Source organism: Puntigrus tetrazona, chromosome 18 (assembly GCF_018831695.1).
Source record: "Puntigrus tetrazona isolate hp1 chromosome 18, ASM1883169v1, whole genome shotgun sequence".
Taxonomy (NCBI): domain Eukaryota; kingdom Metazoa; phylum Chordata; class Actinopteri; order Cypriniformes; family Cyprinidae; genus Puntigrus; species Puntigrus tetrazona.
The window spans coordinates 1,815,865-1,843,588 of NC_056716.1; the positions used below are offsets into that span (position 1 = coordinate 1,815,865).

General features: G+C 36.4%; 1 protein-coding gene across 3 annotated transcripts in view; it reads left to right on the forward strand.

Moving 5' to 3' along the window:
• The first annotated feature begins 537 nt into the window (after positions 1-537).
• LOC122323046 (FERM domain-containing protein 5) overlaps positions 538-27,724 on the forward strand; it is a 91,182-nt gene continuing 63,995 nt past the window's right edge. The window contains exon 1 of one of the 3 annotated variants that reach the window (XM_043216679.1): positions 538-1,270. In XM_043216679.1, coding sequence (XP_043072614.1) covers positions 1,169-1,270 — 102 coding nt within the window. In that variant the 5' untranslated portion in view covers positions 538-1,168. The remainder of the gene's footprint in view (positions 1,271-27,724) is intronic. The other 2 variants (XM_043216678.1, XM_043216677.1) reach the window with 2 other exon arrangements.

The window sequence follows — 27,724 nt, forward strand, 5'->3', positions numbered from 1 at the left end:
TTCATTTTAATTTTACCAATTCATCATTACAAGCTAAAAAAAAAGTATATATATATATATATATATATATATATATATATATATATATATATATATATATATATATATATATATATATATATACACACACACATTTTACACACACACACGTTTTATATATATATATATATATATATATATATATATATATATATATATATATATATATATATATATATATATATTAGATCTTGTTAAAGATTTGATAAGATCTTGTTTAGTCAAGAAAAAAAAAAAGTTTCCTTTTTTTTAAACCCAGAAAAACACAGACAAAATTTTTACAGTAACATTAATATTAGGCCTATATTCACAGATTTCTACATGTTAGTTTACTTTCACATAACTGCGTTTCTGTGTTTTTTTCTGTTTTCATTTATATGAAAAAAAATTATATTCCTTTATCAAAAAGACATTTTAAATACCTTGCACACACCAGTTTTCTCCCAATATAAAAAAAATGTAAAAGCATTTGAAAAAATATTTTAACACAATTACTTGTTTCATTTATATCTTTTAGATGCATCTTTGCGTTTAGCAAGACAAATCTTACGCAATGTTTTGCAAGATACTTCTTTGGCATTGTTATCGGTACCAAAGGCCAGTCTTGCTGCCAAACAAAGAAAAAGAAAGAAAAAAAATTGTGCTCCGGGAAATAAACCAGACTAGCGAGTATTCCTTATAACTTTACTACTACCTTTGTCCAGCATCTTATTGGACAACGATGACCTCCAAGTACGCAGCAGCACCCCAATCTTTTATTGTCCGTTTCGAGCGCGTCCTTATTTGGAGATCACGATCATTGGGTAGAAGGGGCGTCAATCAGCGTCTGTGGTCCCGCCCCCTTGCTCAAATATCAAGCGGTGAATGGTCAACAGTCGGGGCTGTTACTGTCTGCTCGTAACCACAGCGACTTAATCTGGAGCTGGATGCGTTCCGGAGGAACCTGTTCGCGATAACAGAGAATAAAACACTCAGCCGAACATCTGCAGCGTTCATGTCATCGGATAAAGATGCCGTCGGCTTCGGTTAGCTCGTTTCACCTGGGCGACCGGAGAGTTTGGTCGATGTGACATTGCTTGAGCTTTTTGTTCTGGTCCCGGACGCAGAGCAGCGATCGCGCTCTGTGAAGATGTTGAGTCGGCTGATGAGTGGCAGCGTCAGAAACCTGGAGCGAGAATTCATGTGCACGGTCAGGCTGCTGGATGATACGGAGTATACCTGCACCATTCAGGTCAGTCTCGCCAGCGGCACCTGTGCTGCCGAAAAACAGCCATCAGCAGAGCTTTTGTTGCAGGCTCGCGAGAAGCGTGCGCAGTGGGTTTTAATAGCAGGTGCCAGCAGCATCCCCCCTAAAACCAGCTCCTTAGGAAATCCTGCAACGCTCGTCTGATGTGGAAGAGTCTTAGCTCGTGAAGGCAGTTCACATTATGTTTGGTCTCAGATAGAGTGGGCTTATTTTGCTCTCCTGGTGACTATTGTTGATGTTCTGGACTCATATCTATCAGTACACAACACCGAAGTGCTGCTGCTATACTGGAATGTAAATGTTGTAGTTAGCATCTGGTTTGTTTATTTAAATAGGTTTGCTTAGCATTTTCTTCTCTTCTCTTCTGTATACATACGTATATATGCGTGTGTGTGTGTCTGTATAATATTTCAGACACATGGTTGAGTTTGAGGAGCATAAATAGGGATATTTTGTGCGTAAACAAAACAATGCACCCAAAAATAATAAGTCTGTCATTATTTACAAACCTTTACGATTGTCTTCTTTTCTTTGGAACCAAAAGGAGATGTTCACGAGAGCTTCAGGATACCCCAAAAACACATATGCGAGGCTGTCTCCTTTTGCTCCTTTATTCGGGTGAATTATTCCCTCAACTTTTGCTCGGACGTCACTTGCATCACTCTCGGATTGGTGGGTGGCTGAGGCAAGTCTGTTTTAAAACATGCCAGGACCGACGTCAGAGAATCAGTTTATTCAGCTCGTGTGTGCCCCCTTTACAGTTTATTATCATAGTATTGGAAATCCTCCACGAGCAGGAAAGCGTTGTATGGATTCTGGCGTGATGTCAACACTACACATCCATTAATAATGTATGCTTTGGTCTCGAAAAACTGCCCCTTGGGCACTTGTAAATCAAGCAGTTTAGCAGAGCAGCATGGATGGCTGGCCGCTAAGCACTGGCTGTACAGGAGTGTGTGAAATCCGGCAGATTATGGGAGGTCTGTTACTCCGTGATGAAGGAAGGGTTACATCATAAACGCTGGGGATAGAGAAACTGCAACCAAACCTAACTATTTCACTGTTTTCATGCTAGTGGATTTTTCTCAACGATTCAACTCTGAAATTTTTTTCTTTTATTTAGACATTACTCACGTTTGTAAACTTCATTTTTGTTTAAACATCCGCGTATCATATTTTAGTAGAAGATTTGGCTTATTACCCTTTTTTGGGGAAACACGAATTGCGTGCGTTTGAAAGTTTTCCCAGTTTTTACGGGGACTTTGCACAGTTGTCACCTCTGGTGGGAGTACTGATTTATTCCACTCAATTTATGTTGTATAATATCATGCATATAAGAGTTAGGAACTAGCTTACGTGTCGCAGTTATTGTCTTGTTGTTACTGTTTAATAGAGACTCATAATTAGGTTGTCAAATACTGTAATTAAATAGGTGATTTGTGAATTATTACGTAGGTTTGCACAATGTTGAAAATGTGCTTCAGAAGTTTTTAGGCTTTCACCACAGGACTTCTTAAAAACTAAAAGGTAATAATTTAATTTACATAAAAACCATTTGTGTAATATCATGTTGTGTTGTCTAATATGCATAGACGAATTTCCCCCGAAACTAATCTAATTGTCTTGTTGGTACTGTATAATACAGGCTAATTATTCTGCAACTTATGCAATATTCATAATGATCATTAACCGGTATATTTTTCAGTGGCTGTTAACCCACGAACCTGATTATGTCTAGGTTTTTTAACCTTGAGATTTTACACTAACCGTTGTTGCCTCGACCAGAGCAAAAAATAATATAATAAATATTTTTTTATAAAAGAAAATCAACAAAGACAAATACGCTTTATTTTAATAGGAGGCACAGACATACAGTCGAGTGCAGGCTTGCGTTTTTTTTCCTGTATTCAGCTGTTTGTCTTTCTTTGAGGAAGCCTTTGTTTCACGTGTAGCTCGAAATGAAACGGGAGCCCGCAGATCGCTTTCCATTCCAGTCAATCTGAGAGCATCCTATTTCTCAGCCCTCAGAAGTCTGGGAGGACTGTGGCTCCTGGATGACACGTACTCCCTCAGGGCTTTCATACGGTTTCGACACATCAAGACAATCATCGCGTGTTAGAGCGGATTAGAAGAAGGAAAAAAGGAGAGGAATTTCTCAGGAGCCACCCGAGTGAAGACTTTAAACTGTCTTTATGAGGAAGAAGTGTTTGTTTTATTGCCACACTTCCACATCGTGTTGACCTGTTGATATTTAAAGGCCTGTTTGGGATGATTTTACAGCGAAAGCAAAAAAAAAGTACAGTGGAAGCAGCGTGGAAGAGATTATGATTGGATGTTTTTTCAGTCGGCAGTGCTGAGTAATCTTATTCTTACAGTGCAAGGGTCTGAAGATATTGTTTTGTGATATCTGAAGACATCCTTTGTTGCGGGTAATTTGTTTAAAATGTCCAAATATTGCCAGAATAACAACACTTGATTTATTGATCTTGAAGCTAATGCTTTTGCGCTACGGAATATTTTAATAAAAATAGCATACATCACTGTAAAAACTGGCAGATGCAGCTTCCAGAAATTGCAAAACATGTGACAGTTATAACAGTCTGTTTCATTAAGCTAATCATCATGAATGACCAGAATCAATTTTTTATATACAGCAGATATAAACAGCGGAAAGCCAATTGATCAATCAGATTTCACTGTAAATGTCCTGCACGTAAAACTTGACCAATTCTCACTTACAGATAAAAACAAAGACAAAGCATGATGAAGATAAAATATGTGACACAAAAAATGCTACTAAATTACATCAAATAAAATAAAAACACCCATGGTACATAAAAGTAGACAAATAATAATATTTAATATGAGTATTTCCTATGTAATGCAATGGTAAATATATATTTTTTCTACTGTACTGTATCACATAACCAGTTAACAGGTTTTTGATTGTAATATTTTCTTTAAAAATAGATTTTTTTTAACATTCAAAATATTTTTCATAATTTTTAGTTTTGTGCAAATATTTTTTGTCTCAGTTGTCCATTCAACAAATTACAATTAACACGTGTCTGCCTTGCCAAAAGAAAAAGTGCAAATAAATATTTTTTTTACACATTATTTAAAATAAATCCATCATATTAAGTTGTATCAGCGATGCGCATATCATATTTGCCTATTATTTAGGCATTTAGCAGACACTTTTATCCAACGTGACTTATATTATATAATAAATATAGTGACTGTGTCAAGGTGATATCCGTATGCCAGAAATGCCCAGAGAAAATCATCCGCTTAGCGAATGACGTATTTTTACAGCAACGATTATATGCCGCAATTACACTAATTAAAAAAACTGCCGGTTTTGTGCGTTGGTTCAAGCATCTGCATCATCTCAGATCTTCGTGAGCGCTGAGCCGAAGCTTGCGTAATTCCTAGTAACCTCGGGATGCCCGTCCCGTGCCAGAGACAAAAAAAAAGCAAAATAGAAAGCGAGAATCGTCGCCGCGTTTCCCAGGAAAAGATTATGAGCGTTAGCGCTACTAAATACGCACACGGTAAAAGTTCTTCTGTGGTATTTGTGAGCGCTGATTGTAGCCGGGCTGTGCGTGTCTGTAGAGAGTGCCAGGCGGGGAGGTGAGCAGCAGGGCTGATATAGAGCTGGAGTCGGTCCAGTGCAGCCAGCAGCAGGTGTGCCGTGTGCAGCAGTGCTGTGTTGTTTGGCACGGTGACGTAATGGAGGAGAGACTGTGACAGAGCAGCCTGCCAGCTTCTCTCTCTCTCTCTCTCTCTCTCTCTTTCGCTGGCCAGGAAATAATCCAAACTCACTAGCTTGGGCAACAGAGGTTGATAGCGCACAGTCATTGTTTAACGTCCCTTCTGCCCTCCGCTGGTCCTTATATACCGGTTTGAGGCCTTGCCTGTTCGGCCTCAGGGTTCCAGGACACCTAGTCCGGGGAAGGAGCAAGTGAAAGGCGGAACTAGGTCACCCTTTTATTCTCTCCCTCACTCCCTCCCTCTTTACCCCAAATATCTTGTTCCCACTATGCTGAGATTCTAGTCCCTCCAGGAAGCGCTTTCATCACCAGCAGATAGTTTCCTTTAAAGCTCCCCAGCGGCTTCAGACCTGCTTTGCGAAGTGGCCTAGCTCGAACGTTTCGCTTGACAATCAGAAAACACACTGTTCGCGCGCGTCGCCGTTGGTTGACGGAACATGTCGCTGATGTGCTTTTTTCGAAACGCAACTCATGTTTCCGTGCCGTGATGATCGCGAAGCTGAAGGTGTGATGTGTGTAAATCTGTACAGTTAAATGTGTTGAGTGTAGCACGTTGCAGCTAATGTGAAACTGTGCTGACTAGGCAAACTTTGTAGTGTGTTTATTTATGCTACACATTTGCTTAACTCCAGCTACATTTAAAGGGACAGTTCAGCTAAAAAAGAGTGAAATTCTTGTACTTTTTTTTTTTTTAGCTCTTTTACATTTCCTTGATCCTTTTCTGTTTTCTGTCATATCCATCAGAATGTTTACATTCAGTGAAAATTCAACATAATCCATATGACTTTTGTATGTACCATACACGTAAGAGAATCATTTTTGGTGGTAAAGCAGATATTGCATTTTTTTGATAAATACATATATACATGTTTTTGATATATACATGTATGAAAAATATAGACATTTTCTGGTGAAAATGTAGAAATTTCTACCAGATGACCAACTCAATCTTTTCCAGTAAACAGAAAGTGTACAGAAATTTAAATAGATCTTTGCACTTGAACGTTCGTACTGATTTGAACATATTAAATATGAGTTTTCTTGTGATTTTTATTAAATAGTTAGATAAAGTATTAGCTCTAAAAACGGGATTTGATATCGTATTTCTTTTTTTTTCACAAATGATAAGGATGTGAGGGATAAATCTGACATCAAATTGCACCGATAGTGAAAATTAGGTGTAAATTTGTTCTTTGTTTTCACTTGTAAAGAAATAAAATAATGCCTACCAAGGAAAAAGTCAGTTTCTTATACTTTTATCAATCATGTTGCGATATTGAAAGATTTGCTCTGCTGAAAATTGCTTAAACCTTCATGTCTTCTCAATGGAATAAAACTGAAAGCAGACCTGCGTCACTCTTTTACTTAAAGTTTGCGATGACTAGCATGACCCTAGAAGTTCAGCTGCTATGAATTATGTATTGTCTCTCTATATCTGAGGGAAGAGTGAGCTCTCATCATAAGATGCCCTTGCAGAGGCAATTTGAATTTTACTGAGGCTGCAGCACTTTGCGTCCCTCTCCCTCGCTGTTGTTCTCAGTGATTGCAGGCAATTTACAAGCTTCTCACATCTACAGGTCACAGCGAAAAAGCACACAGACAACTGCAGCTAGGCTGCTGTTAACAGCGAGAACATGAGAGTGTGTTTGTATGAGTGGGCTGAGAGAGAAAGGGAATGGCAAATTAGCACACACATCACACACATGTAATTGTACTCTAAACACAAACACAAATAATGGAGTATTTGTGCTCTTGGCGGTGTGTTATTCAGTTGCTTCCTTGCTGGACTTTCCGGATTCATATTCCTGCGAGGACATGCGGGCATCTCCGCTTATCACTTCTTGTGTTTTGTACCCCGAACTCTAATTAGCACTAATTGCAAGTGCACTCAACCATGCTGAAGATGCATCTCTGAAACCCGTTGCCATATTGCTCTTTCTAAGCATGAAATGTGTTGAGGAAATGTTTTTGAGATTCTTCTTGCGTCTTCGAGGGAAAAGGAATTACGTGTCAGCCATTTGCGGCAGAACATGCTGTTATTTCTAGGTGAATGATCCTGTGGTGTAAAACAGGAGTGTGTTTGTGATGCAAACGGCAAGTACTCTCCTCTAGAATCACTCAAGCACAATTAGAGAGGAAAAAAAAATCAAAGCACCTTCTCTGGTCCCAAATGCAATTCTAATGCATGTATGGAGGTTTTTTCTTCATTGTTTTGTTCCCAAGTGAATGTAATGTTTTTTGTTGTTGTTGTTCCCTCGCATTTTATTGTATTATATTATATTATATTACAAAATGCAGTAAGCAGGATTATTGACTTTCATTCAGCAAAGACACAAATTGACAATTAAGGAATTATAATGTTACAAAATATTTCATTTAGATGCATTTCTTTTAAGGTTTTTTCTTGTCAAAGAATCGCAGTTTATACAAAAATGAAGCAGTTTTCGGTAGTTACGTTTTGTTATGTTATATCATATAAATTATATCATATCATCATATATATATATATATATATATATATATATATATATATATATATATATATATATATATCATATATATTTATTATACAGAATATTTTACATAATTAATGTATATATTACTTGTAATTTAAAAAAGGTTTTAAAAAACTTACAATATAATGCATGACATCATTATTTAAACAAAAATTTAAAATTTAAAATTTAAAATTTCTGAAAAAAAATAAGCCATGGCATATATTAGATTAGATTAAATTGTATCATATTATATTAACAATAATAATATTTCACAAATTTGCTGTATATATTTTAACTTATGTAATTACAATATAATACAGACAAAATAATCATGAAATAATAAAAAATAAACTTGAGGTTTTAAAATAAAAATTATAATGTGACTTTTCCTTTGGTCACTGGATCACTGTCAAGTTCTGAGGGTACCAAAAATCACTTTTTAAAGTTGTCCAAATGAAGTTCTTTCTGCATATTACTAATCAAAAATTAAGTTTTAATATAATTACTTTATAAGAACTTTGGCATGAAAGAAATATCATTATTTTTGACAATGTATTTTTGGCTGTTGCTACAAATGTACCCGAGCAACTTAAGACAATTTTTTTTGTTCCAGGGTCACAAATGTGTTTTAAAAGCTGTTATTTTATTGCAACACAATAAATAAACATTCATAAAGACAAATGACTTATTTCAGGGAAACGTATTTCAACACATCTTATTAGGACACCACAGGTAAAGTTGAACTATAGCCCAAATGATATAATAAAACAGGTCAACAAATCACACTCTCTGATAAAACATCTCTTTAAACCCAACAATTTGTTCTGCCTCGGAGTAAATAAGCAGACATCGCAGAGCCCTTTATCAGCAATTCATGCCATATTTTTGTGCTTTCAAGCAGCAACTGCTTCTGATGATTGTAATCATGTTTCTAAAATGGGTTTGAGCCCTGATTTACAGCCGCTGGTTCTGCTCGCTTTGGCCTCCTCCTCCTCCACATCGGAAATCATCTTATGAGAGGATGATGAATGAAATTAATGGCTCTATAATCTCTTGGTGTTTGTGTGTATGTGTGTCGGCTGGTTTAATGTTTCCAGCCTGCCATGGCTGTAGCATGTGTGTGTGAAGCGTGTGTATCTGTGCATGTGGGAGGTCGAAGAGGACTTGAGTAAAGAAATCTCACTCATAATAATCCTTGGCCCTTTAAGGAGCTTTATTTTGAACAGATCAGGCTAAAAGTGGGATGTGTCTTCCTCGTCATGGCTTTCTGCCTATCAGCCCCAGCGGCGAAGCCCTTGCGTTGGTGAAAGACGTCTCCTTATAATTATGTTGCTACTTATAGAAAAATGTGAAAGTTGATAATCCTCAAAGTGAAGATGTCCGATTTGAACCCTAAGACTTCTGTCATGGATTTAAAAGGAGTTTGAAAAGCTTGAGGATGCTGTCTTGTGCAGACGCTCTATCAAATTTTATAATTAAAAATATCACAGACCTTCCACGTGGCCTTTGGAGGTGTTTCATATGAATTACATGAATGTATTTTTTACATGAATAATAATAAATGCTGCTTTTTAAAATATACAGTCTTTATGAATGACACTATTAATAACTATAAATTATAAAAATATTAAATATAAATAATTTATTAATTATTAATTATAATTTATAAATAATTAATTTTATAAATGTTATTTATATTTATTTGTTTATTTTTTAACTAAAATAATTATTTGGGATTTTAATAAATTAAGAGTCCATTTGCAAAACTAATAACTCCTGGATAAAAAATTTTTTCATTGTGCATTTAGTGATTTCAATCAAACTGCAGTTGGGTTATTTTGATTAGGTTAAAAAATAACTAAAAAAAAAATGTGCAATAAAAATATATATTTGAATAAGTTAAGAATTTGCATGAATGAGTAAATAAGAATTTGCGTGCCAAGCCACTCCCTATACATACGGGTATGTAAGATAATGGCATCCAACCACCAAAATCGGCAAAGAGCAAGCAGTACTGCTAGCAATTCAAAGGCAACTGATGTGCGACTACAGTGGAGGTCCTGTCCAGGAGCCCAATACTGCATGCCTATTGCATACATTGCTCCAGCCCAGTTTTATTGAAGGGGCGACAGCAGTGGAAAAAGCCCTCATCCCTCTCCCGAGGGTAGGGGCGCAAATCCTCCGAAGAACAGTCTCCTTCATTCTCAGGCAGCCCATCTCAGAGATGTTTTTCCAGGGAAGACTTAGGGGCAAGGTGCGCCAGGACAAGATTTTATATTCAAGATTGCTTAATGGCCATTTGTTTTTGTACTGCCGAGAACTGTTGGGCAAAGTCCTTGACAGTTTGTCCAGAGAGGCTGACCTGGGAGATGGATGCGTCAAGAAAGCAAACTTTGTTGGCGTCACCCATCTGTGCCAGAATCGGCCAGAGATGTCGCTCCTGAACCACCATAATGGACATAACCCGACCGAGGGTATGTATTGTGACTCATGCTTAGAACCTTGGTTTGGTGCACTTGCAGGGTAGCCATGGCGTGCAGGTTGGAGGCGACCTGGCCCGCAGTACTGTAAGCCTTGGCAGCAAGAGCTGACGATAGCTTACAGACTTTGGACCGGAGGCGTGGACAATTTCTCCAGGTGGCAGAGTTTTGCAGGCATAAATGCACCGCAAATGCACTCTCCACCTGGGGAATGTAAACATCCCCCCTGTCCATCTCGTCATTGAGGAGTGAAGAGCTCAAACATGAACGAGCGGTGTAAAGGGCCTTCCCCATTTAGCAAGTTCTTCATGCACCTCCATGAAGTAAGGCACGGGACGGAGCACGGCTGAGAGTCCTGACAGGAGCCCAGATACTAATCATTCAGCCTCGAGTGCTCAGGTGAATGTGGGGTTTTCACCTCCAGCCTGAGGTGGAGCATGGCCGTCAACTCAGCCCCCGACTCCGACGGAGCAGCCGCTGCTGGAGAGCTCTGGAGCCCCGGAAAAGACTCTGGGGCCACCACGAGATGGACCGGCATCACCTCTTGGGAGATATAACAGGCAACATTGGGAGAGGTTGGAATGCCCGGTGGAACATTCCTGACTATGATCCCCAGGTCTTCCTTGCCGAGTCTTTACAGAGTCAGTTTTTTCAAATAAACTCTTAAAATATAAATAATTATTAAAATAGTGATATTACATAGAAGAAGAAACATTTAAGAATTGTCTTTATGTCAGTTTACTAAACAAATTCGCAAAGGTATGACTTTAAGAACATTTTGGACAAAAGGACTGATTTCAACACAAAAGGGGGAAATACCGAACTAATAGAACTTTCTATTCATCAGTGAATCCAGAGAAAATGTGTCATAGTTACCATTACCAATATTAAGCAAAAAAAAAAAAAAAAAAAACCCTTTAACATTCTGATAATAAAAACAATTAATGGTCAATTAAAACCAAATCAGCATATTAGACTTATTTCTGAAGGATCATGTGACACTAAAGTAATGGCTACTAAAATTTCAGCTTGACATCACAGATTACATTTTAGAATATATTCAAATAATTAATTTAGAATAGTATTTCACAACATAACTTTTAATTTTCACTTTATTTTTATCTTTTACAAACATTTAAAAAAATAATTATTCCAGACATTTCACTGACAGCCTGCGCACATTTTGAGTATTATTATTAAATTATTATACATTTAGATTACCTTTGTAATCATGTAACACATTTCAAATAAATCAATCTTACAGTTGTTACCGTTATTTTGATTAAATCTCAAAATGAATATCCATTTCATTTATGATGTATTTACAGTCTTGTGATGTGGAATGTTTCTAGTGTGTTATTTTAAATTTATTGGTATTTAGCAAGTTAGAAATTAAGCGTTTAGTGCAGAATGTGAGTATATTTAGTATGTAAGTTTGCAAACAGAAGGAGTTATTGGAATTCAGTGAGCAGGGGGAGGAGGAGACGCTTCCTGAAGTTAATTCAAAAGCAAGGGGCTGAGTGCTCAAATACACATGGTATCAGGGGTCTTCACAGTTGCTAGGGTGACTCCCCCTGGACTAATGTGTTGGCTAATAGTGTGGATGGCCCTTTGCACACACTGTAAAAATAGACAAATGGTCCTTACACTGCAAATAAGATGGAATCTTGTTGTTCTCACACTGACCTTTCCCAACAGTGGCTTGTAATGGAAACCTGCCAATAATGTGGATGAAAGTGACGTTGTACAAAGACCTCAAGCTCTCTGTCTTCCCCCTGTACCTGACCTCATTCTCTCTTTCCCACGCCGGCTGCTCCTCAGCCCTGCTGATGCTTCTGTTACACCCCGCTGAGAATTTGTATCAAAACTGTTAGGTTTGTAACCATTTACTGCATTCAGGTGCAGTGTACTGTCTAGTCTTTTTCAGTTTCTTTCTAATGTTGTTAAAAACAAAACCGTCCAGGTTACTGTGACCTAAAATGTTTTTAATTAAATGCTGGTGATTTGATTGGTGGGATTGTTCTTTTGGGGAATGCTGGACTCGTTTCATTGGCTGGCTTTCAGAGCAGACCATATACAGTCTTTAATTGTATTGGTTAATGTGCTCCTTTAGTGCTTATCTGTTAAGTCTTTTTTCATTATGTCATGAGCTCTTGTATAATAGCTGTCTTTCAGCATGAGTTTAGAGCTTTTTTTTCACCAACAAGAAGTCAGTGTCTGGATTCAGTCTTATGTGATACCGTATACTAATCTTGCAAAAAATGCCGTGCAGCTTGTTCATAAATGCCAGTTAGTGAGGGATTAAATATCAGGTTTGTTCATTGGAATCTGTGTAACAAGTGCAGCCGTTACATGAACCATAAATAGATTAATTAAACTTTATTGTTTCATTTATATATATATATATATATATATATATATATATATATATATATATATATATATATATATATAGAGAGAGAGAGAGAGAGAGAGAGAGAGAGAGAGAGAATAACCTGATCCTGTGTTCATAAAAATATTTAAAATTTTTGTGAAATTCAAGTGTTTTCTTTTAAATAATAAAAAAATTAATTCATACTTTTATTCAGCAAGGACACATTCAATCGATTTAAAATGACAGTAAAGACATTTATGATGTTTGAATTTTATTTTTCAAATAAATAGTTATTTTCTATTCATCAAAGGAACACTGTTTTCAGTATTGACAATTATAAGAACCATTATTAATAATCGAGCATCAGTAACTGGTAATAATTTAAATATTATTATTAAATATAATTAACTGGAATTATAAATGCAAAACATTTAGCTTTACCATCACAGGTATATGTTATACATTTAAAAATTTCAAAAATAAATAAAAGTTAACGTAACGCGACATTTATTTATTAATTGAAATAAATGCCGCCTTATTGAGACTTTTTTAAAAGAAGCCATTAAAAAAGAAAAGAAAAAAGATTATGTAGGCCCATTTACAGTATACCTTTATAGTACTTTAACAGCAATACTTTTTTTTGATACTGATGAATATCTTATATACATAAAAAAAATATTTATGTATATGTTTATAACGTATGTTATGTCAGAACTACTGACAAAGCATAAAACAGTTCATTGTTAAGGCCTGAAAATCAGTCCACCAGTAAGTAAATTGTAGTTAAGAGACATGGCTTGGATAAAAGAGACAGTCTGTCCCAGAAGCACAGCGGTGCAGTTTGTTCCCGGGCACAATATTGCGCTGTCATCACTGCACCAGTGCAGCTATAGACACACCGTCAGTGACAAACACACACCGGGCATATGCTTCACGGACGGAGCGGTTCTTTATTAGCGTCACTGTAAATGCTGCACAGAATGTAAGCACGTGAGAGTGTGCCGTCATGCATGTGTGTTTGTTTGTTGACATGTATGCAAAACTGGCTGCTGTCACGCTGTGTGCGCGCTCACAGATCATTCCACACTGTTGCTGCTGTCGGGATATTAAAGATTAAAATGTGTGCTAGGCCTGAATGTTTCATGAAGAGCAACCTCACTAGAGCGTGGCTGGTGTTTACCCATGTCATGGTGCAGAGAAGATGCTATTGGCTGGAGTAGAGAAGACGTCAGGACTAGGATTACATCAGTGGGAGACAGAGAGAGAGAGAGAGAGGGGCAGAATGGAGATATTAATGTTTACTCCTATATTCAGAAATTTATCTGTGCTTCTGCCTGACTTGTTTTGCAAATTAATTGTCTGGCAGCTGTGAGTAGGCGCATTTTACCCGAGAAACAAAGTGACAAAGAAGCTACTTTTGAAGTGATGTACTATTTATATAAGAAATGGCGCACACTGCTTTACTGTTGCACAGACGCATACATATGTTGTGAAATGTTTTAAATATGAAATTATGTAATAAGATTAATTAATAAAGACTGCTGGGTGGAACGCACACTCTCACTGGGTCTCCAGACCTGATTTGACTGCTTCTTAAAAAGGTGGTGCTCATGGAGTGAGATGCTTAAAATACAGAAACACAGTGCAGCAGCCAAATACACACACACACACACACACACACACACACACACATACTTGATTAAAAAATGCAGTAAAAAACAATAATAATAATAATATAATATTGTAATAATAATAATAATAATAATAATTTATTATTATATGTTTACAATTTAAAATATATATATTTTTATCTTAATATTTTTCAGATGTAATTTATTCCTGTGATGGCAAAGCTAATTGTTTAGCAGTACTACTCCAGTCATTCTAATATTCTGATTTGGTGCTAAAAAATAATTTATTATTATTCATTTTGAAAGCTTTCTTTTTGTCCAGGAACATTTTTTGGATTACTAGAATTTTTAGTTTTTTTGTAATTTTGGTTAAAATAGAAATGCTTTGGAACAACGTAAACATTTTCTAAAAAAGAATATAGATTGGAGTGCTAGAATATAGAGTGCCAGAATTAGAGGGTCGAATAGAATAATAGTAAGTGTAGTTTAAAACTACAGTGGTTTAAAGTTGCAGTTTAAAAAAATATTTGCAGGATGAGCCAGTCTGGGTTTGCAACATCAGAAAAATTATATATTAAAAGGATATTCTATTTATAAATCATAGAATACTAAATTATTTTACTTAAATGTGAAGTGTGTAATTTGTTTCAGAGCAAGCATCATCAAATATTGACAGGATGAGTGTTTATGTGATTAATTGCACATGTAATTAATTTGATTAAAATATTGGTCACACTTTATATTAAGTGGCTTTAAATAACCATTTCATTCATTTTTTTCAATTATCGGCGCCTTAAAATTATAAGGTTCTATCTGCATTCTGAGTTGTTTTGAGATTGAGCTTTTTTATGTTTTTGTATTCCATAGATTTGTGTAGATAAAAAATAGAAAAAAAGGCCAAAAATTTACACAGCTTACAAAAGAAACATTGCATAATGTAAAAAAAGACGTCACATAATAAGAATATGTGAATAACTCCACTCCACAAAGATGTCAGATAGAACGTTATAATTCTAAGGTGACGTTATGTACTGTACAGTATGTTCACTGTAAAGAATGTACACTGCTTTTGAATTATTTGCATTTAATAATTTTTTATAATTAATACTAATTGTAAACCAGAACCTAATTTTAATGCTTAATCTTACTATACTATATGTCATGTTATATCTTCACTCTAAGTGCTGTCTTTTTTGGTTGAGGTAGTTCAGAGCTCTCTCTCTCTTCGAGCATGAAATTTATATGCTATTGCATCAATAGGCATCATGGGTATTAGCGCAGTTTCTATCAATATTTATAGTCCGATAAAGATCATTGTCACCAGTTTCAGTGTTCTGGGATGAGTTATTACCGCCAGACATTTTAATAGCTGCCAGCAACAACATATTGGCATATACACTGCAGATGACTTTCAACTTTGTCAGTTTAGGTCACAATTAAATGAAACAGAACAGGCTGAAACCCATCTAGACTGAAATTTCCACCTCAATATTTGCAAACATTTGATTCTGTGCACTGCGACAAGCATGAAATGAAACTCATGTTTCATGTTTCAGATAAACTGTGCAATGTATGGATATGGAAATGCACTCTGTTTGTCGGCTGCATTGTAGCACAGTGCGGGCAAACTTGACATTTTAGTCTTATTTGGCTAAAGGATGACGCGCAATACACATAACGTCCCCTTCATTTGACTGACAGACCCCGGAGTGCACAAGATGGCGTGTTCAAAGCTTGACTTATTCATGCAGTGCGTATTCAGCCAATATTTCCAAATGTATGTATGTCTCAGTACAAGATGGAGCTTAAATATTGGATCCGGGCCAACCTGGGTTAAACATCACACGTATTTATAGCATATTTTGTGCATCACTGAAAAGCGTGCCAAATTATTTTACTTAAATGGAAAGTGTGTAGTTTCTGCATCACCAAATGCAATAAAAAAATGAATAGTAATTTTGAATATTCCCTTTTCTTTTGTGGGTGTCAATAATGTCAATAATGGGAAAATTGGCGTTTTCCACTTGGGCTAACACGACATATTTGATTAGCAGCAGTAATGCTGTTTAATAAAATACAGTTGTATGGCTGTACCGTTCAGCTGTAATATCAGCAGATTGTTTTTATCGCCGGTCTCCGTGGGGAGAGTTGTGTTTCAGGCTTGTTTGTGTTCAAGCGCGATTGTGCGTTGTTGCACCACCGGTAACCGCTGTATTCTGAGCTTGCATCGTGCTGTGTAGGCAGTGTAGCTGTGTGTGAGAAAAATCCCTATGAATGGCCTATATTTGTAGTACACAGAAACCAGAAAGGCTTTTACTTTGAGGGAGATAAGACGTTTTAAAACAACATCATTCACTCAGACAAGCAAATAAAAACCACATACTTGAAGACATTACGATTCAACAACGTTTTCATGATGGATGGATGCACCGTATTTTATTAAGCGCGCATGCTGATAGATGGGTGTAGATATTGAGATGGAGAGATGTGTAGATTCTACCACACATTTACTTGGGTCAAAGACAAAAAGGGTTTAACCATAAAAACAATAAATATATATATGTTTTTACGTTTTCTGTTTACATTTGTTTTTCTGAACCAAAAAATAAATACTATAGCATTTTCATTGATTTATTATATTTATCCACTTAAATGTCATTCAGTTTTTCAATCTTCAGGCATATTTGCAACAAAAATCAATGTATGGTACATTAAAACATTTAACTTTAATCCCAAAATACTAATTCGATTTTTTAAATAATTTAAAACACAATAAATATGAATATGCTTCCTTATTCTTTTATACATTATAACAAATATGTTGTTTGCATTGTAACATACAAATTGTGTCAAACTGAATGACAATGTAATATTTTTTCAGCCAAATTTGGATGTTTTATTCTCCAAAAACTTATTTTAAACCTTAAAAGTAACCACTTTAATTACATTTAATGTGTTTCTATGGACATAAAATCACTTTTGCAAATGTCTTGTGATGCAGACTTACATCCCAGTCGAAGTACACTGATTTCTTATCATGTTCGGGTTCATGCTTGATGTATGGATGGATGCATGGAAAAAGGAATAGGAATTTATTCTCAGAAAGCATGTGTCCTCATTTGTAGCCGGTGGAGGGAAATCGTAGGCTCTACTGAAGTAAACAATTTGACACGGTTTATTGGATGTATTTATGTGCTTGAGTGGCATCTTTAACACCTCAAAAGGAGCTTGTAGACCCGGAGGGGGCAGCTCAAAGCAGACGTTAGCCTGTCCTGTGGGGGGTGAAATTAGCTTGTGCTGATTGGGCATGCAAAAAGCATGGTGAGCGGAACTCGCCGCTTTCAAGTCAACAAAGGTAGATGATTATCTCCAGCTGCTTTGCTGAAGTAGCGCACACTCAGAACCCTGCTTTAGATTCTTCAGGATGTCTATATATAACTTACCTCTGTCTAGAAGTATAGACTACAGTTTATTGCTTTTACGGTAAATATCAACAAATATCAACCTATCTTTATAATAAAGGTTAAATAGAACAAACTAAATACAATACAGGTAAGATTGTAGAGCTAAAATCGGTGCGGTTAAAGAAATTGTGACATAAATATCTTACTTTTTGAATGTTAGAATTTTTATAAGATTAATTAAATTGTTTCATGCATTCATTTGATTACCACCGTTTCATCGATAAGAAGTTTGCATTCAATGAAAAAAAGTTCAGAATATATAAAAACTTCTATACAGATAAAATGCAAGTCATAAGGCTATTTGTTAATAAACTAATACAGTTAATTCCTACATATTTATGAATTTACTTTTGCATAATTAGTGAAAATAAATACAGTCTAAAGAATTATATAGAAAAATGTAAAACTGTCTTTTAACAGCATTAGATCCTTTCTGAAGATGTTGATAACCCAGCCATTCAGAGTTTGACTTGGATAAGCTCTTACTATTTTTGTGTGCAATAAGCATCAGCCGGTCAGCGAGCGGGGGGGTGGGTGTTCTGTTTGAGGCTGATGAAGTCATCTGTGTCCTCCTCACTCCTCTCCCTCTTCCTTCTCATTCAATCTGATCAAGGCTTGATTTGTCCTCAGATCGCTCTGGCGGTCTAGCTCTGCTCTCCAGTCAAACCAGACGACAGAACAACACTGCAAACCGCCTCGTCCACATGTACGCACATCAACAAATTAGTTTTTGCATCCATTCATCAGCCCGGGAGTGTGCTCTCACACTCTCACACTCTTAGCTAGGCTGTCTTATGGACCTGTCCGGATAAAGATCATTTCTTTTGCTTTTAGTGGTTTAAAATGATCCGAAGAGGGTTGCCTGTGTGATTTTTGATCACTGCAGTGCTGTGTGAGTAGCTGTCTGCTTTCTAGTGAGTGCTTGTCTGTTGCTTTTCGATGCCTTGGATGCCAAACCATATTAAAAATATGGGATCTTTGTTTTAAATCTGAAAAATTAGCACGGAAAATATAGATTTCCCAAACTGATCAATTTGTTATATTGATCATGTGACTCTTTATACAGGGTATCAGACGTTCTTTTAGGATCATCCCAAATCATTTTGGACAGCACGATCACCTGACTGACACGTGCTTTGTTCTCGAAGCTGCCTGCTGTCATTAAATTAAAAGAGAGACAAACCAAAGACATTTTGAACTCGTGTCAAAAAATTTAAAGTATGGTACAATGTATTTATATGCAAGATTTTAATTTTCATGTAATGTTTTCCATGCAATATGTGCATTTTTGTTTACTGTAGCTTTACTGTAATTCTCGTGACTAGTTTTAGTTAACAGTAGTAATGGTAAATGTAGTAAATGCACGAGGTTAAGCAGATTTGTTCACCTGAGCGGCGCTCACACTCACACTGTGCTGCAGAGACCCGTTGCGTCTCACGGTTCACAGTGTGTCTCTCTCTCTCCTTCTGTCTGTGTGTTTTCTCTCTCTTTCATTCTCCTTCTTGCAGTGCTCTTCTAGCGGTTTCGTGCTCCTCTCTGCAGGATTCTTCAGTCAGTGATTGGCCCTGTGTTGCATTGGCTCTCTCATTTATCTCGGCATTCGCTTTCTCTTTACTCCTAAGAATCCTTTTATACTTCAGCATTTTTTCTAAAGTAGTATTTCAGATAGTGTGCAAGAATAAAACCCCATTAAAACTAAAAAGCTCGGAGTACCGGTGAAAATATAGAGGTGTTCTGTGGTCTTAAATTTTTTTTTTTGGGTACTGACAGATTTCTCAATCGATTGACTATGAGCAAAATGGATTTAGAGTTTGAATTGCATGGTTAATGAGTTGGTGCATTTAATTTTCTAGCTTTTTATAACTTTGATGCTCGGTGAGGTTAGGGATAAAGTCTTGTAGTGATTAATGCTGTCCAAATCTCTATTTATGTGATACGTAAAAAGAAATGAATGAGTAGTTGTTTGTTTATCAGTCTGATCTATGAAGGCTTTCTTGTCATTATTAAATGCACAATTTATTTTTTGAAAATAGGCCCATTTTTCAACTACCCTAGAGTAAAACAGTCGAGATTTACCTTTTTGTTTCTATTCAGCTGATATCCAGGTCTGGCGGTAGCACTTTTAGCTGTAGCTTAGCATAGAGCATTAAATCTGATTGGACCATTAGCATCATGTTCAAAAATGACCAAAGAGTTTTGATATTTTTCCTGTTTAAAACTTGATTCTTCATAGTCACATAGTGTACTACGACCACCTGAAAATGATTTTGTTGTGATTTTCTTCGCTGCTAATAAAAAAAAAAGATCCGAAATCTGATCTGACTTTCATTAGTTCCGTTCAGCCACGTTCAGTTTTTATTGTCTGTACTCACAAGAAACGAAATGATTTAAATTGTTATAAAAAATCAAAACGACGGTGTGGGACGGCGTCACTGTGGACTAGTGACGCAAGCGGTTCTGCGGCTTAACACCAGTATCACCACCAACACCGTCTATCGCAGCAAGCCTAGCGGGTTCCTTTAAATATCTCTCAGTCTAAATGTAAAACAGAATAAGAACATTTAGACCTGGCTGAACATTTGCTGATTTGCAAAGCTGGCTAAATCCGAAATGCGTCTTTTAGGGAGTAAGCACTGCTTCTAAGCACTAATATTTTCTTCTTTGCTTCCTTTCTCGTTTATTTTACATATACATTTTATATTCTATCCTGTGAAGTGACTGTATGAAAATATTATATTATTATTTTGGAGGGGATGTGTCCTTAAGAGGACATTGTTCTTCAGTGCTCTTGTGAAATATTATGTTTCAGGTGAGGGTAAATATGCTGACACATGAAGGTGAACAGACAGACATGAATATCATAATCCATTTTGTTCTCAGTTATAGTGCGGGTCAGCGGAAGCACTCCACCTTTGTGATTAGTGTGGCTAAATTTCATCCACGGGGAAAATTATACAGGATTCTGCTGTCACACAATAAAAGCCCTTTTTGCTTTCAAAAATCCTCTTTGCTTTCTTTCTTTCTTTCTTTTACACTCTTTCTGTGCTTTGTGAACATGCACATTTTCTGTGGGACTTTTTATATCCCAGCAAATGAATGCAGTGAAGGCTTCTTCCATTATGGATGTTTATCAGTAGCGGGGAAGAGATGGAGCTGGATCTCCTGCAGTGTTCTCAGGATGGGTTCAGTAGAAATGAGCACTAGAGGAAGAGTTCTTCTGTGCTGTTGAGGGTATCGTGTTTGTTCTCTTGATATCGCATCTTTTCCCCTTTCGTCTTTTATCCACTGAAAGGAGTGAGAGAGCTCTATGTTTCTTAGCTGTATCTGAAGAGAGCTTTAGAGAGATGATCAGAACAAGATCAGCTCATGTCGAAGGTTTCCTCAAGCTTCCACGGTTGTTCTCTGAGGTAGCTCCCTGATTGAGGTCTGAACATGTATTTGTTGAATATATATACAATCTGCAGCACTAGAAATTATATACATTTTAAAGCTAAGAATGCAGATGCATTTATTTATAGGAACTGGTGTGCAGTTCATGAGACGTTATGCTTTTATCTCTCTGGTTTCTTGAAAAAGACATGGGGAAAAAAATGTGTGTGTTCTGAATACATGATGCCGTGGGTGTAAGTAGTGTGTAGGAGAAGGTGGTTTTAAAGGTCCAGTAAGCGACTTCTTTAAAATACCAAACATAAATTGTCCCTACTACCTGACAGATATCACTGAAATGCCTTGAGAAATTATAGCTGTCTCTGTGACAGCCATACTCTCTGTAAACAGTAAAAAAAAAAAGCTGTGTGAGTAGAAAACTAGCTAATTGGAGAACAGGCCGTGTCTCTCTGCTTCTATATGTTTGTGTTGGTGACATCAATTTGATATGTTTTTGGAGAAGTGTTATTGTTCTAGTCCAAGTGATGGGCAGCTCTTTGAAGTCATCTGTAGGCATAGGTATGTTCACAATGCAAGACGTTGGATCTGATAGTAGGTTGGATTTTTCAAAATCTGATTTGAAGTATCTTTTTTAATGTGATATTTGGAAAATCCTAGAGGTTTTTGACACCGCACAGACAGCAAAGCAGCTGACCCGGAAGGTAGGGTCCTTCGAGACCGTATGCATCATGGTGCTCTTGTAAATGTGTGGCAAAAATTGACAAGGAAGAGAACTAATTATTGAATGAAGTAAAGAAAAAGTATTCTTGTTGCGTAATAAAATTATGGTTGAACCACTGATGTCACATTCAGGATTTTTTTTCTTACTAGTCTTCCCCTTCTCCCAGAAGAGCTTATTAAAATATATTTTTTTAAACAATTATGTAAAATTTTTATTAGATAATTTAGAAAAACGTTTGGAACATTTTCTTTGTTCGTCACACTTTTTTTCTTACAGTTAGAAACAACTTAAAATAGATCGTAATCTTTGCTCATGAAGGTAAGAGCAATACATATTTCAGATCTGTGAAGGGTATTTACAATATCAACAAAATGTTGTGCTTTTATAAAATAAATAGGAAAACAGAGGATGCGCTTTCTGCCGTCTTATTTTTTTTCATCAATGTCTAAAAAATACAAAATGAGGAAAATCCTAAAACAGGTCAGATTATAATTGGCATTTTATTTTATAATTGTATACAATTTATAATTATATCCAAACGCTTTAAAATCAGCTTAAAAAAATATTTTATTGCATTTCATATTGTCACGTCTTTGGACTCTTTTTGCTGTTGTTTTTGTCTCGTGCCATGTGCTCTGTGTGACCCACTTTTAGTCAATTGTCTTATCGTCTTCAGCTGTGTCTCATTTATTAAGTATTTACGTTGTGTATTTAAGTCCTGTTGCTTGTATTCAGTTTGTCCGACTTCGTCTATTATGTGTGGTTTATGTTCTGCCAGCCTGCTTGCAAAGATAACGTTTATGCTGTGTTTGGAAGATTAAAAGATCGATTTCGTTATACTCCCGTCTCGCGCTCCTCCGCTCGCAAACCACACCGTGACACATATAGTGTTAAAGAAGTTTTCACTATAAATTTTACAGGTAGCTTGAATGTAAAACATTGTTGTATTCTCATTTGTCTCATTTGTTCACGTTTTCTGTTTTTATTTGGTGTAATATTTATACACAGAAATGGACTTTGGTGTGCAAAAGATTCATAATTAATGGCATGGCAATGGCATGGTTCAGAATATGGGACACACAGGCTGAAATGAAATGTTTGCGGTGAGTCTGAGAGCTCAAGCGCGGTGCACACGGCCATACACCTGCAACGTATAACAACTATTTTAGTGATGCCCTTACTTCCTTTCAGGGCCTTGAAATCGTCAGTTGCGTTGCTGTGGAGGGTCAGAAAGCTCTCGAGTTTCATCAAAAATATCTTCACCTGTGTTCCGAACACGAATGAAGGTCTCGTTAGTTTGGAATGACATGAAGAAGAGTAATTAATGACAGAATTTTTAGCATCTGACAAAACAAAGATGAAATAAAAACAATAATGATGGCAATACTACTATTATTATTAATGATAAAATATCACAATATTATTACATATAAAAACACAAGCAAATATACTGTTGTAGATAATTTATCAGCAAAAAAAAAATTAAAAATCTGTATATTGCCTCCCATACAACTTATTTTGTTTAATTTTTAGTCATTTGTGGTAGTAAATACATGAGAGTGGTTGAACTAAGTAACATCACTAAAACCCCCTGCACACACACAGATTCAGCCCACTTCCATCCCCTCTAGTTCATTTGTTCTTTGTTGATGGTGAAGTGGCGTTGAGGAAATCACAAGCGGCCTCTCTGTCTGGGCTGCACCGCTGAGCAGCTCAGAGAAAAGAACTAAAGGGCTCTGCAAAAAAAAGAAAAGAAAAATGCACTGATTACGTTTCTTCGTTAATTTCATTCGCTGCACTGCCTTCCCTAATGATGATGAGATAATGTGCTGGAGAACACACCGAGCTGTCACAGTGGGCACCGCATGCACAAAAGACCACAACCAAATGAACTGCTAAACACTGAGAGCAAGAACAGTTGAATGGTAAAGCAGCGCTTTAACAGAATAAACTTATCAGAAAAATTCACGAGGAGTCACGAGGAAGTAGAGTGCCTTTTTTGGTTCAGCGGTGCCGTGTGTGTTGTAGTTCCGCTGTGGCAGAGTCAGGCCTAAAGGTGGTAGATGATGTGTTGTGAAAATGTTCATTTGTGTAATGCATCTAATACGTGGCTCCCTTGAGGTGTTGAGGTGCACTCAGTACAGGGTCTTTAATACTCCGGCTTTAGCCAAAAAAACAATTTCTTTTTTTATGAAAAATTCACAAGCTCATAATTGTTTCTCTCATGTTTAGTGTTCTTTGCTGACACATACTTTATTACAGCGCCTCTAATATTAGGCTGAGCCTTCATCCATCCACAGGAACTCCCTCTGGGGTTCATTCAGGAATTGTTTGCACACATACACAGCGAAAGAAAAGAAATCTGTAAAAAAAAACAAACCAAAAATAAGCATTATGTCCTGGCAGAAAGTGACCGTGTTGTGTTTACAGATTCCTGCAACTCTGAAACGTGACGTCAATGCAATGCATCATTTGAAATAAAAATAAAACACCTGTTAGAATTAATATTGAAAATGCATTCATATTAACATCAGGCTTTATATTCTATATAAATATAGATTTTTCTAGAGTGCAGTGGACAAGCTATCTTAAACCTTGTGGAGTTTTGGAGTGTGAATTTTTAATTAACATTTAGTTTAAATGTGAGATAATTTGATTAATTTTTAATGCCAAAAGAGAGTTTATGTTATAAAACATTATGTGGTGCAACTACCTAAAATGTAAGCATATTTATGAATGAATCTCGGTTTTCACAAAAATATTGAGCAGTGAAAGTGTTTTCAACTTTAATAATGTGAAATATCTTTTAAGCAACAGATCAGAGAATAATCTCTGAAATAACGTGACACTGAGGACTGGAGGAATGGCTGTAAAAAGTTTAAACATATAGCAGTGATTTTAAATTGTAATAATACTTCACAATTTTTATAGGGGAAGTTACAGTTTACAGTTGCGATCAGCATAAAGGGCTTATTTCAACAACGAAAATCTTACAGACCCAAAACTTTTGAACCGTAGTGTACAAAAACATTATTACAAATAGTAGAAAACATTTTCAAAAGCATATGAAGCCAACATGAATAACAAAGATATCCTGGCATAAGTATTCTAATCTTTTTTTAATTATTTTTTCTTTCTGTGGAATTGGCAAACCTGTCATTTGTAAAATTATACTCCTCTCAACCCCTTTATTTTTTTCGGGCTAATATGATAATGCTTTCAGCTGCCAAATAGATAAAACGTATTTAAATTCATTCTAAACAATTCCACAAATTCATGCTTTAAAATTAGCATACAAAATGTGAATGAATAAATAAATAAATAAACCAAAACGGAAAAACCCTGCAGATTGAATCTGGGCTTAAAGCTGTGGCACGTCTCTGTTTTTACAGAAAGCCCTTTTTTGTTCACAGAATGCCTCCTGAAATCCACAGCAGGTTTTCGCAAGAGTAGCGTCCTGATGAGTGGTGTAGAACGCTCCGGGCTTTCAGTGAATGAAGCCAGTCACATGTCTTTCCTGAGTTGGTAGTGCTTGTGAAATGTGCATTTGTGTGTTAAGCAGAAGCAGAGGTGTGCCATATGGCTGGAGAATGGCAGTCTGCAGGGGATTGTTTCAACAGTGGCTAAAAATGCTATTGCCCCAGCATGGCACTCTCAATAATGCTCCCCAGGGCTGTAGTGGAGCACCGCTGGGGAGAAGAAAAGTCTGATTCCACAGCCAGACATACCGCCGATCACTTCTGCCCCTTCATTTAGGGCAGAAAAAGACTGATGGACAACCTCAGGCTTTCTGTTCAAGCTTCATAAAACACGAAAGCTTATTCAGCGGAGAGAATCGGATGGAAATGCTCCTTTCCTGCTTTCAGAAAGTTGGAAACAGTGGCCATTTTGTTTCCACACCTCTCTTTTTTTTCATTCAGAAAACAATTTCGCCCTCGTTTCGCTTTTTTGCAAGTCTGCGGGGAATGAGTCATAGAATCCAGACCGTGGATTTTCATTTCGTAATTTCACCTGGTTAGACGACAACATTTCCATACCTCAGTATAGTTTTCGACGATCACCAATCTTCCTCTCATTTTAAATCATGTCTAACTTGGAGGCGGCGGCGCAAAACACATTACGTTCCCCACAAGGCACAGCATGCCAGACAAGCTCTTTTTCTTCACGAATAGTGTTAAACAATGATCCACAAGGTGGTGCTAAATTGAAATTCAATAAGAGTAGATCATTCTGTTTAGGATTGTGGGTCGATACCTATTGTTAATGTGATTTAAGGCCTTAATGCCAGTCCTGGTCTATTTTTAGTCCTTCTGCATACATTTCCCACAATGCACAGGGTGTACAGCGGATGTGCATCAGAGACCTCAGTCCTATACTTCTTGAAGTTCGTTTCTTCTCTGTCAGACTTTTCTCCACTGTTACTATTATCATTGTTTATATAGTAACTTTTTAGCATCTAAAACCATGCAAGGTCTTCTATGACAAAGGTTTATATATAATGCAGTTAATGTCAAACATGCAAAACAAGCACGAATTTGAATTCGATTTGTGCCGAATGTGAGAGTTACATGACATTTAAGTTTATTTGTATATAATTTATTTTTGTATTTTATGCTAAATGTTGTTTAAAATTAATTCAGCTGTAATTTCTGTTGTGTTATACTAATTTATGCTGTTTTCATTCCTGTTCTGTGGTAGGAAATAATAGCATGGAAGCCTGTTTCCACCATGGAATAAAAAAATGCTTAATTCTGTCTTTCGTTCTACCATTTCCTGTCTCTAAAAGTAAAAAAACCCAGAAGAAACACTGTTTATATACTGTGATGAGAAGAATAGTCTGAATTGGGGGATATCAAGTGTCAAAAATGAAAATTCTGTCATTAATTACTCATCCTCATGTCGTTCCAAACCTGTAAAACCTTTGTTCATCTTCAGAATGCAAATTAAGAATTGAAATGAAGATGTGGAAGCTCTTTGACCCTCCATAGACAGCAACGCAACTGAAATGTTCCCAAACCTAGAGTGGTAGTAAGGACATCAATAAAACAGTCCATGTGACATCAGTGGCTCAAATTCAATTTTGCGAAGCTACGAGAATACTTTTTGCTAGCATAGAAAACAAAAATTGCATAATTAATTTATTTGTTGTGATCGTAATCAGTGTTGTTTGTATCCAGGAGAAAGGGTGAACATAAATAACGCTGATTATGTTTTTTATGTTCTGGGAAAAGTGTGCACATGTGTCAAGGTGCTCTCCAAAATGACTTTTACAATATTGATTTTTTTTGTGCACTATATGTATTGTACATAATCTATGAAGGGTCAGACAGCTCTCAGATTTCATCTTAATTTGTGTTCTGAAGATGAACGAAGATGAGGATGAGTAATTCCTGATAGAATGCTGGGTGAACTATCCCTTTAACTTAAAATGTAATTGAATTTCTTTAAATTAGTTAGTTAGTATTTGACATTATTTCTGAATGTAATAATAAAATGTAATACAGTGTTTTTTTTCCCTTTTTCTTTTGTTTTGGACTCGAAATGTTACAGTTTATAATACTCGTAAAATGTTATCCGTCACATAATCTTGTCTTCAACTATCTAGTGAAACCAGCAGCTCTTCTTTTGGTCTATTTGTGGTGGCTAAGCTGCTGCTTTTGGTCTGGGTGCCTGAGGGCAGGACAGACAGGTGAGGTGCAGACTGGCTGTTGTCTTCTGACAAATTTTGCAGGAGGATATGGCGGGGATCAGGGGGGTTATAGCAGTTAAACCACAGCGAGAGATTGGCAGTGAAAGTATGACTCACTATCACCTGCTTCTCTGCTAGTCACTGACTCACACTCCTTTTTATCGATGGAATACTAGCACGGATTGAACTCTTCTTACTCGTATATCTTTGTTTTTGAAGTATTTCACACATGATACTCAGATAGAGGCAGATTTTTCTAAGCTTTGTTGGTTTAAAGGTGAATTGTGTAATTTTGGAATCACTTACAACATCAAACTGCAATGCAGATGAATACATTTAGAGGATATTTGATGTAATCTGATTTAATACACGTTGTCACCTTGTTTTTGTTTCTCCTGTTATGCAGTAATAGAAAGATGTTG